General features: G+C 46.3%; 1 protein-coding gene across 1 annotated transcript; it reads right to left on the minus strand.

Annotated features, from left to right (window-relative positions):
• Nucleotides 1-1,162: 1,162 nt before the first annotated feature.
• Nucleotides 1,163-9,980, minus strand: DUSP2 (dual specificity phosphatase 2). Its single transcript, XM_087938798.1, has 4 exons — nt 9,479-9,980; nt 6,739-6,869; nt 4,507-4,726; nt 1,163-3,357 (listed from the first exon to the last, which is right to left on the minus strand). Exons 1-4 carry the CDS (start codon nt 9,864-9,866, stop codon nt 3,143-3,145), a joined length of 954 nt encoding a protein of 317 aa, XP_087794924.1. The 5' UTR covers nt 9,867-9,980; the 3' UTR covers nt 1,163-3,142.
• Nucleotides 9,981-12,105: the final 2,125 nt, after the last annotated feature.

Below are 12,105 nucleotides of genomic sequence, written 5' to 3' on the forward strand. Positions count from 1 at the left end.
AGCTGCATGAGGCTCTTTCACCCCTCTGTTGGAGCTCTCTCTCACTCAAAATAGGTGTCACAACCACCAATGTGCAACACCCATTGGCACTCAATTTATTGAGCTTTTCGATCTCCGGTAGACCAACCATGGGTAAATCCAGGAAATGAAAAGTTTCAGAAAAAAAACAGAACGTTTAATTCACCTACATATGCTAGTTTTGTGGCCGCTCAGGCACGGGGAAGGTTGCCATGCCCCTGTCAAAGTCTGAATCTGAGGAGGAAGATGAACAGCTGACAGGAAGCAGGAGTGTGGCTCCATTGGCTGTGAAGGAAACTGGGGAAGGGCAAAGCAGGGCAGAGCAGGAGAGAGGTAGGACAAGGGAGAAGGAGTTCAGAGGAAGACCCAGGCCCACCTCTCTTCATCCTAGGGCATGCAGGGAGGAATGGAGAAGGGAGCAACGTGGGCTGCGTGGCTTACGGGGGAGGAAAGGGCCCTGATTCCCTTCATTAGCCACAGCTGGGAAGAGAGTTTAAGAGATGCATGCTGAGTGCAGCGGCTGCTGGGAGCAAATGTGAGTTTATCTTATGTTGACTTTGGTTATCTGCATTCTTGGCATCCTCCCAACCGTGTTGAGTTATTGCCGTGCCTTCCCATCCGGAATTCTTGCTCCTGCCCTGCCAAATTAATTACTTCAGTTTGCCTTGATTGGACTTAAAGTTACAGTTTTTGTTGACCATGTTTTGGACTTAATTTTCTGCAGTCAAAGGCTGTTTCTGGGAGAGTTTTTTCTCCAGACAGAAGGTAACCTGGACATTGGGGGCAAAGTTGGAGCTAATGAGGGGGCTCTTGTTGATTATCTGACTGTGTTGCTTTTGTGCCACGCCCCGGTCGTTACAAAGGGTTTTGTGGCTCCTGGTGTTTTCTTTTCTGTGGGAAATGGGTTCAAATGGCTCTTTTGAATGTTTAAGGTTGCCGACCCTTGGCTTAGGTTGTTAAGTTGGAAACTCCTGAACAGGTGGAGCTGTGAATACAACCTCATTGCCGCCACCTTGACTTTCCTGACCATGTTGCCATGTCTTCTTCTTAAGCATGCTGAGGGCAAATGAACCATTTCATCTTTGAGGCAAAAAAAGAAAAGACTCTCTTCCCAACCAAGCAAACATTTTGAGACGCAACGTCCTGCCATATAAAAAGTGGTTGTTTATTGCAACAGGTGATAATAAATATAAAGTGCAGAAGACATTCTGAAATCAATGTCCTTCAAGACGGAGGTTCTTCTAACAGCAAATGTACAGAGGAACAAGTGAGTATTGCTTTGGGGGGAGAGAGGAAGAGGAAGGGAGCAGTTGGGGGCCCTATCCACCAATGCTCCAGCCCCTCCTCTCACCCACGGATGATTGTGCACAAAGGGAAGGAGGACTCGGAGTTGTCCCACTTCCCTTTGCAGGTGGTGAAGCCAATCTTCATCCCAGATGGACTATCCTGTCCACACAACGCATCTCCATCGCAGTGGGGCTTGCTGATTGTTGGTTCATCTGACCCAAAGGTGCCAAGGCTAGGCTACCTGGCTGGGAAACACAGGTGTATTTCACGCAAGGCACTAATAATGCTGGGGTCTCCAACCGTGGCCACTCGTGGACTTCAACTCCAAACATGGCCACTTCCCCATGGCTGGTTGGGGAATTCTGGGCGTTGAAGTCCACAAGACTTAAAGGGGCCATGTTTGGAGACCCCTGCACTAATGGGATATTGGTGTGCAGGAGGCTTCTAAGGTGGACCTTCAAGGTCCATGTCAACTTTTTCCAGCTTTACCACAAATGAACTTTCAGGCATTGAAGTCATTGAAGAAAAGAACAGATCCACGTCGCTTCCATGTTCATATTAGATGAACATGTTCAACGTAATGGCCCACCCATGGCAGCTGAGTGACCAACAGCATGACCAGGTCACTGGCATTTGGGCAAGGAACAAGCTCAGCTGTCCATCATCCTGAACCTGCTCCTGCTATCAAATGCATCAGATTATTAGCAACCTGAACCTCTGTCTTTAAACTGTTATTTTAATACATATTATGGCTTTTTAATTAAAAAAAGAAAATATGCGTTGATTTCAGTCTATAACTTGAAGACACCCAAGGATTAGTCCACCTGGGCTGGAAGAAAATGGCACTGTGTCCAATTTTGGAGGACACAAAGGCAGAGTCAAGTAGTCCTTGACTTACAACAGTTCATTTAGTGACGGTTTGAGGTTACAAGCACGGGGAAAAGTTACGTACGGCTGTTTCCCACCCTTACAACCGTTGGGGCATCCCCATGGCCGCGCGATTGACTTTCGAATGCCCCACAATTGACTCACATTTATGACGGCGGCCGTGTCCCTGGGAGTGGGGGCGGGGGGAGAAGGGGAGCACAGAAATCTCCCCTTTGGGGAGCTTCTAACCACAGCAACGGGGAAATCTGGATCCACTTAACGACTAGCTAGTTGTTGCTAGCTGAACAACGGCCGAGATCCCCTTAACAAAAAACGCGGGGAGAAAAGTCATACAACAGGGGAAAAAAAAATGTGCTCAACGTTTAGCGCCCTCGATGGCGGGCCTCAACGGCAGGCCATATGTCGAGGATCCCCGTGACTTGGGCTGAGTTGATTTATGCAACGTGGTCCAAACTAAGCCGTCCAAAGTGGGGAGACACGCGGGGGCAACAACGGACAATAATAAATAACATATTTGGCTCTCTTCGATGGGGGGGAGGCAACAGAGGGGGGGCCCGAGCGGTTCCTGCCAAGAGTGTCGAACCGTCTCGTCTCACATTTATTTCTCCTTGTCTCCAGCTTATTCGCTTTTTCTTTCTTTCTTTCTTTCCTTTCATAGTCATGCAATAAAGTCATCATGGCAATTTCACACGGGGGGGGGGGAGGGGGGGAGAAGTCCGCCAGGGTTGGGTGGGGCAGGAAGGGCAATTCGGCGCCCCTCCCACTTTGGGAAGTCCTTGCTACCAAGGAGTGCGGCAGAAGGGAAAGGAGGAGGCCAGTGCCCAGCGCGTGGCTCCCCCCTCCCTCCTCCCCTATCTGGGATGTAAACAGGGGCCCCCTCCCCAAATCTGTGGTCCGTAAGAAGCCCCCTCTTGGCTTCCTCCTCTGCAGAGCGGCGAGGAGCTGCCGGCTAGTGGCAGAGCACCTCGGTCTCGAACTGCAGGAGCTGTCCCATGAAGCTGAAGTTGGGCGAGATGACGCCGCGGCGCTGCTTGACGAAATCGAAGGCTTCCTCCAGCCGCACCCGGCGGCTCTGGATGAGGTAGGCGAGGCAGATGGTGGCGGAACGAGAGATGCCTGCTTGGCAGTGTACCAGCACGTGCCCACCGCTGGCCTTCACGGAATCTGCAAGAGAGGAGAGGAGAGGAGAAGGTCAGAGGTGGAGGAGGAGAAGAGCTCCCTCGCCGTAGGGAAGCCATCGCGCCTAAAAAAAAAGACCCTTGAGCTGTTTTGGGGTGGCACAAAATTGGGGTGTGTGTGGGTGTGTGTAAGATGAGGTCTCACGGTCCCACCTGGCAGGTGTAATGCTCGGAAGGATGGCCAAAGCAAGCTTCCTGCTAACGATCTAGAGCAGAGGTCTCCCACCTTGGACACCCACTTGCAAGATGACATCATCAACACTGGGTGGGGGAAAAAAAGGGCCAAATTCCAGCAGTTTCCATCAGTTATTTATGATTGAGAGTGGTTTTATGACACAAATAGAGATGGTTTGCCCCTGGGAAGCTTTTTATACTGAAGGATAGGATAGGGCATAGGATAGAATAGGGAATAGAATAAGGAAAAAAGGGAAAAAAGGGAAAAAAAGGAATAGAACAGAAAAGAATAGAATAGAATAAGGAAAAAGGAACAAGGAATAAGGAATAAGGGAAAGGGAAAAATGAGTAGAGTAGAGTAGAGTAGAGTAGAGTAGAGTAGAATAAAATAGAATAGAATAGGGAATAAGGAATAAGGAATAAGGGAAAGGGAAAAAGGAGTAGAGTAGAGTAGAGAATAGAATAGAATAGAATAGAATAGAATAGAATAGAATAGAATAGAATAGAATAGAATAGAATAGAATAGAATAGAATAGAATAGAGTAGAATTGGAAGGGACTTTGGAGGTCTTCTAGTCCAACCCCCTGCTTAGGCAGAAAACCCTACACCACTTCAGGCAAACGGTTATCCAATCTCCTCTTAAAAACCTCCAGTGTTGGAGCAGCCACAACTTCTGGAGGCGGGTTGTTCCATCGGTTAATTGTTCTCCCCGTCAGGAAATGTCTCCCTAGTTCTTAGTTGCTTCTCTCCTGGATTCGTTTCCGTAGCATAACTACCAGCATCCTCCTTATCCCTTCCACCCAACAGATCAAACCAGGCCAACTAATTCAACCTTGTTCTTTCCAACGACTTCACTGTGTCCACCAAAGGGGACCCTCCTCCCCCCATTCTTCAGAAGGCCAAGGGGCCGAATTACAGTTTCCATAGAAACAATGGGTTTTCTCCAAATTACGGCACTCACCGATGAAATCTATGGCTTCCTGGAACCATACGCTGATATCAGCCATGTGATTGTCTTCTACTGGGATGCTCTTGTACAGGAAGTGTCCTTCAAAGTAGTTGGGGCAACTGGAAGAGACGTTAAGGACCGCGGTGATTCCCAGCGACTCCAGCACCTCTTTGTTGGAAGAGTGGTAACAGCTACCCAAGTAAAGGAAGGGTAGGATCTCCACCGGTCCATCCTGAAAGAGAGGAAAACCAAGAAGACAACGCGTCAGTTTACCCCCATTTAAATCACGAGTCTCGAGCCAAACTTCCAAAAATTAAACAAGATTTATTAGGAGATTTATTAGATTTATTTTATCAAACAGGATTTATTAGGAGTACCTGGGCACTACCTGGGTGAAGTCAACTCATTCACTGTCACCCTTGACCCTGGTTTTCCCCCCCCACCCCCTGGGTGTATCGTAATTCATATCCTCCAACGGGACACCTCCATAGCCCAGAGTCATCAATCATGCTCTCCAGTTAGAATTTTGCACAGCAGAAACTTCAGTCACCTAGTTACTATCTTTGAAAACATTTATGGAATGCACTTTCGGTTTGCAAGCTGCCACACTACTCTTTCAAGCCCCTTCCCCCCCCTCACCCCATCCCTTTCTGTTGGCAACTCTGACCATAGAAATATTTTATGAGTTGACACAATGTTCAGCTTCGGGGTTCATTAATTAGCTGAAGACAGAAAAGCCCTTCAGCATAGCTTTACGGATGTCCAGTAAGACACGTGTCCAGTTAACAGCATAATAAGAGTTGGAAGGGACCTTGGAGATCTTCTAGTCCAACCCCTTGCTCGGGCAGGAGACCTTATACTATTCTGGACAAATGGCTGCCCAGTCTTGTCTTGAAAACCTCCAGTGTTAGAGCATCCACATCTTCTAAAGGCAAGCCCTCCCACTAGCTGATGTTCTCACTGTTAAGAAATTTCTCCTTAATTCTAGAAAGTTCTTATTTCTCCTTGTATTCCCTCCTCTGGCTAACATTGAAGTAAAACTTCAAGTGAGGTTGTTCTCTAGATATGTGGGTCCTACTTCCAAATAGAAAGACAAGAGGATTATTACAAATTAAGCCCACTTTTATATGTAAGAATACCACAAACCCCGAAAAACTCTTTTGAGTAGATCAACTGTGGCAAGTCATAGTCGATTTTCCATAATTCCTCACTCAGCAGAATGAGAAGAAACCTCAAAATGTTCAGAGGAGAAAGACGTGTGACTATTTCAGACTTCTGGGTGAAATTGCATAATTCGTTAACAGGAGATGGAATTAGAGAAGGGATGACAGTTGAGAATTAAAGGGACTATTTTGGCTCTGGTATAACCTGCAATTAAGGGACCATAAAAGAGACAGCTCTTCTCCAAGACATTCCTGCACAGAGACGGTGTCAACAGGCCATTAAAACATAATTAAGTGATTTTTAAAAAATGGTTGTGAGATGTGACAACTCAAATCCAAGCTCTGCTTGTGACCAGCTCCAAGCCTTGAGGAAAGGCTGGATGAATAAAAGGGAAATACAAACCATTCGCCCAGGTCAATTGGTATTCCACCATGCGCGCAATCATTTTTACCAAGGCTTACTCACTCAACAAAGTCTAGACAGTTTAATTAAAGCAGACCAGAAGATTATATATATATCTATGTGCTTTTAAAGTTGTAGCGACGTTTCAGCAGAATCTCATCTGCCGTCATCAGGCTTCTGTAAAATATCTATCTATCTATCTATCTATCTATCTATCTATCTATCTATCTATCTATCTATCTATCTCTCTATATATATTTACAGAAGCCTGATGATGGCAGATGAGATTCTGCTGAAACGTCGCTACAACTTTAAAAGCACAACTACAATGGCGTGGGAAAATACCCGAACAAAGCTGAATGCCATACATGTAAGTACCCACGAAAACTTAAGAAAACATATATATATATATTCTTAAGTTTTTGCAGTACTACATTTATGGTATTCAGCTTTGTTTGGGTATTTTCCACGTCATTATAGTTGTGCTTTTAAAGTTAAAAGCACAACTATAATGACGTGGGAAAATACCCAAACAAAGCTGAATACCATATACATATACATATACATATACATATACATATACATATACATATGCATATGGCTTGGGGAATTACAGGTGTGTCCATAGCTTCTCCTTCTCCGTTTGTGCTACACCTTCCCTGGGTCCAGGAAGCTTACCTGGTCATACAAGGGAGTCACCACTTCTGCGCCATTGTCTTCAGGGCTTCTCAAGGCTGAGGAAGGCGCCAAGGTAGGTGGTGCCACTGCACACAATTCTGGGAAGTTGGCTTGGAAGTGTTTAAAGCCTCCTAGATGAGAGAGATTGGAAGGAAGTGGGATGTTGAGTTGGGAGACAGTAGATAATAGCTCTCCTTCCGGGCGATTTCTGTCTGGACGGGAAACCTGTAATCAGGGCATCCTGGGTTCATGCCTAAAAGCCGACTTTCTCAACCCCGGCCGTTTTCTGAGAGGGGGAGGTCAACTCCAGAATTCCCAAGCCAGCTGGGGAATTCTCCAGCTGGCTGGGGAAATCTGGGAATTAGAAGAAGCCTTCATCTGGACATTGACATAGAATAACAGAATTGGAAGGGACCGTTGGAGGTTGTCTAGTCCAACTTCCGGCTAGAGCAGGAGAGTCTATTCCAAATATTATCCTCTACCTAGGATCGAACTCACAGCCTCCCGATTGTGAGGTGAGAACTCCACCTCTATGATTCTCGACTCTTGGGGAATTTATCTTTTCTTTGATGTACACTGACAGCATTTGCACCAAAGACAAATCCCTGGTGGGTCCAATCACACTTGGCCAATAAAGAATTCTATTCTATTCTATTCTATTCTATTCTATTCTATTCTATTCTATTCTATTCTATTCTATTCTATTCTATTCCATTCCATTCCATTCCATTCTGTTCTTTCTTATTCTATTCTATTCCTACTCCTATTCCATCCTATTGTCTATTCTATCCTATCCTATTCTATCCTATTTTCTATTCTATTCTCTATTCTGTATTCTATTCTATTCCTTATTCCATTCTATTCTATTCCTTATTCCATTCTATTCTCTATTCCTTATTCTATTCTATTCCTTATTCCATTCTATTCTATTTTCTATTCTATTCTATTTTCTATTCTATTCTCTATTCCATTCCATTCCATACCATTCCATTCCATTCTATTCATTCCTATTCTACTCTATTCTATTCTCTAGACCACCGTACTGGTTTTAATTTTAATTTATTATTTGTCTTCCGCCTTTATTTTTACCAATAACTCAAGCCAGGGAACATATCCAGCACACCTTCCACCTGCACAACACCTGTGTGTTGTGGATTGGGCGGAGAGAGGGGGGGGAGCCAGCTCTCTCTCATGGCTAAGGTAGGACTTGAACTCAGAGTTCTCTTGCTTTTCTAGCCCAGGGCCTTAACCACTAGCCCAACCTGTCTCTAATGACCCAAATGTGCCAGTGGAAAAGACTCAAAGCAGGCAAGGAACATTTTTAGTTCCAAGTATAATTTCATGTGCGTCGGTGGTTGACAAGGAGCGGCCACAGCTAATATTTGCACATTGCAAAAAATGGAGATGTTAAACCATGTTTCGATAGCCCAAGATTGCCAACATGGACTGTGGTTTGTTTTGTTTTTGTTTTTTATTTGTGCACTGGGCCTAAAGATCTAATGTGTGGACATCACCACAGAGGGAGGACCAAAGCGATGAAACAAGGTCCAAAACCTTGCAGGCAGGTCCACCCCCAGGAGATACAATGGGTGTCACTGACACCTCTGCTCGATCATGGAAAGAAAGAATGGCAGGTGTGCCAAACGATAGATTTGGGCAATTAAATGGGGCACCCATCCAGTTTAATTCCTACCAGAAAATCCAGCCAGAATCTCCCTGGAAGTCAGAATGAAAATCTGGCCTTGAGGCTCTTCCACTTTGGCCGGAATTGGGCATTATAATCTTTTTGACCACACAATCCAAAAATACATTTACGATTGGCAGTTAACGAACAGTCGCACATCAGCCCCAAATGAAGAGGTTGCCATAGGCAGTGTGTGTGTGTGTGTGTGTGTGTGTGTGTGTGTGCTTGTGTGTGTGTAGGAAATCCAGGACAGCTTCTTAACTTGCCAGCCAGGCGTGGAAACACCCTTCAGGCAGCTTCGCCCGGCCTCTTCCCCCAGCCCTCGGTGGTGTGTGTGTGTGTGTGTGTGTACCTGTGTGTGTCTCTCTGTGTGTGTCTCTCTCTGTGTGTGTGTGTGTGTGTGTGAGAGAGAGAGAGAGAGAGAGAGAGAGCGCCTGTGTAAACTCCAGGCCGGCTTCATAACTTATCAGCCCAAATGCGAATCCCACATAGCTCCTTACTTCTTCCTCCAGCCCTAGGCGTTTTGTGTGTGTATGTGTATGTGTGTGTGTGTGCATGTGTATATATGTGTGTGTGTGTGTAGGAAATGCAGGCCGGCTTCCTAACTTACCAGGCAGGTGTGCAAACACCCCCATCCCTCTTCCCCAGCCCTAGGTGGTGTGTGTGTGTGTGTGTGTGTGTGTGTCCCGTGTGTGTGTGTGTGTGTGTGTGTGTGTGCGTGTATGAGAAAGAGAGACTGTGTGAACTCCAGGCCGGCTTCATAACTTATCAGCCCAAATGCGAATCCCACATAGCTCCTTACTTCTTCCCCCAGCCCTAGGCGTTGTGTGTGTGTGTGTGTGTGTGTGTGTGTGTGTGTGTGTGTGTGTGTGATGTGTGTATAGGAACCCCAGGCCGGCTTCTTCACTTGCCAGCCAGTGCCGACTCCCGTCCCCTCGCCCTGCCTCTGCCCCGCAGCTTCAGGGGTTGTGTGTGTCCGTCTGTCTGTCTGTCTGTCTGTGTGTGTGTGTGTGTGTGTGTGTGTGTGTGTATAGGAACCCCAGGCCGGCTTCTCACCTTGCAGCAGGTAAATGTGCGAGGCGGCGGCCCTCTCCTCCCGCAGCAGCGCGTTGAGTAGCAGCCGGGCAAGGCTGTCGGGCCGCAGAGCCGAGACGGACCCGCCGGTTTCGTCCAGCACCACCAGGTGCGCCACTTCGCCCTTGCGGAGCCGAGCCAGGAGCGCCCGGTCCGGTACCAGCCACTCCAAGCTGACGCCGCTCCGGCCCCGCGACCGTCGCCGAAGCAGCCCGTTCCAATGCACCGGCCGGGCGTCCAGCAGGTGCGCCTGGCAGTAAGCCAGGAACGGCCGGCAGTCCAGCACCAAGGTCCGGCAACTTTCCTGAGGGTCCCGCAGCAACCGGGCCAAGCCGGAGCTGTCCAGCGGCACCACCACCTCGATCACCATGCCGGGCCAAAAAAACAAAAACCCTCGTTGGCTTGCAGGGGCTCGCAATGCCCGATTCCCACGATTCCCCTCCAACACGCGAGTCCAGGGACCGCTCTTCAGTCAACGTCTGCCTCGCTGCCGGCCGAGAGGGAGCTTAAATCTGCTAGCAAGCCCCGCCCGGCCTGGCCATATATGGAAGTGCGCGTCACCGGGATCGGCCTACCTGGGCCACGCCCCTCCCTCCCTCCCTCCTCCTGTGCTGCTGGGAAGGGGGGGGGAGAGAGGGAGGGAGGGCTGAATTCCCCGCCTGGGCGGACACACACACACACAAGCCGCACGTGCACGTGCCTGGGCATCCTTTCCTCCCAACCAGACAAGATTACAGATGAAGGGGGGCCTTGGGGGTCATTTAGCCCACCCCACCCAAGCAGGGGACCCAGGGCTTGGGGGGATGGGGTGGCTGGTGGAAACATCCTGAGAGTGTGGGTCTCTCTCCTTCCCCACCTCCCCCCGCAAAACAACTCCGCAGAGGCGGAGACCCAGCAGAATATAGGAAGCCCACCCCCACCCCGTTCCAGAGGAAGAAATATTGGGGGAAATATTAAAAAAGAGGCAGAAGGTTATATTTCCCCAAAGGAGAAATAGAGAGGGGGGAAAAAACTTACCAAGGCAGAAAGCAGCCCCACGCCTCTCCCGACAGATGCCTGAAGTCTTCAGAGAGGGATAATTTAGTGCCCATTAAAAAATCCAGGCTGGGGGATTCTGGGAGTATCTTGGAGTTGCTAAGTTAGAAAAGAAAAGGAGAGAAGAGAGGAAAGGGAAGGGGAAGGGAAGGGGAAGGAAAGGAAAGGAAGGGAAAAAGGAAAGGAAAAAGAAAAAGAAATCCAGGCCAGCCTATTCACAAACAAAACGGGTCCAGCTGATGGGATTAAGAATGTACATCCCATCAACCATGAGAGGATATTGGTGATAAATGGGATGCTCCTATGATGTTTATAACGTTTGATATTATTAACCAATTATAGATAAAGCTGAATAGAGTGTTTAATTAAATAATGGGAAATGTTTAATAAGGAGAAGTGAAGATCACGGTGAATAGATTTTGAGAATAATAGTTATAGTTACTGTATGTATAAGATGTATTACTTGTATTTAAAAGAGGTTCTACCCGGATAGTACGCTGCCATTGTAGGTAGGGAAATTGTATATATAACAAAGAAAATTGCAACAACAACAACAACAACAACAACAACAACAACAACAACAATAATAATAATAATAATAATAATAATAATAATAATAATAGAATGTACATCCTCTGCCCTCCCAAATTCTAAGAAGAGGACATGAGCTTTAGGATATAATAGGGTTATCCCACTGCTATTAAAATAGCAAAAGACACAAAGCTCACTGCACAATCCACTGGGAGCATTTCAAACACAAAACCCCAAAGAATGTATAAAAGTCCACAACTTGACTCTTGACAGATGTCTCTTTTCTTTTTTGTACACTGAGAGCATTTGCACCAAGACAAATTCCTTGTGGCTCCAATCACACTTGGCCAATAAGGAATTCTATCTGTCTATCTATCTATCTATCTATCTACCTACCTACCTACTTATCTATCTATCTATCTCTGTCTGTCTGTCTGTCTGTCTATCTATCTATCTATCTATCTATCTATCTATCTATCTATCTATCTATCTATCTATCTATCTATCTATCTATCTATCTATCTATCATCTATCTATCTATCTATCTATCTATCTATCTATCTACCTACCTGCCTACCTACTTATCTACCTGCCTACCTACCTACCTACCTATCTATCTATCTATCTATCTATCTATCTATCTATCTATCTATCTATCTATCTATCTATCTATCTATCTTACCTTCCTATCTATCTATCTATCTATCTATCTATCTATCTATCTATCTATCTATCTATCTATCTATCTATCTATCTATCTATCTATCTATCTATCTATCTATCTATCTATCTATCTATCTATCTATCTATCTATCTATCTATCTATCTATCTATCTATCTATCTATCCCAGCCTGTCTTCCTATCTATCTATCTATCTATCTATCTATCTATCTATCTATCTATCTATCTATCTATCTATCTATCTATCTATCTATCTATCTATCTATCTATCCAACCCCATTTGGTCAGCTGTCCCAGAACCTCATGCCGTGATTAGTTCTGCTCATCGACAAAAAGAGATTTCCAAACCAGCCTCTGTCTT

Source organism: Pseudonaja textilis, chromosome 9 (genome assembly GCF_049901715.1).
Source record: "Pseudonaja textilis isolate UNSWEBS1 chromosome 9, rPseTex1.2, whole genome shotgun sequence".
NCBI lineage: Eukaryota > Metazoa > Chordata > Lepidosauria > Squamata > Elapidae > Pseudonaja > Pseudonaja textilis.

Coding starts and splice junctions, on each gene's coding strand:
- DUSP2 (XM_087938798.1), bottom strand. CDS start 9,866: ATGGTGATCGAGGTGGTGGTGCCGCTGGACAGCTCCGGCTTGGCCCGG. Junction 6,870..9,478: donor GCACATTTACCTGCTGCAAG/GTGAGAAGCCGG, acceptor TCTCTCATCTAG/GAGGCTTTAAACACTTCCAA. Junction 4,727..6,738: donor TGACTCCCTTGTATGACCAG/GTAAGCTTCCTG, acceptor CCTCTCTTTCAG/GATGGACCGGTGGAGATCCT.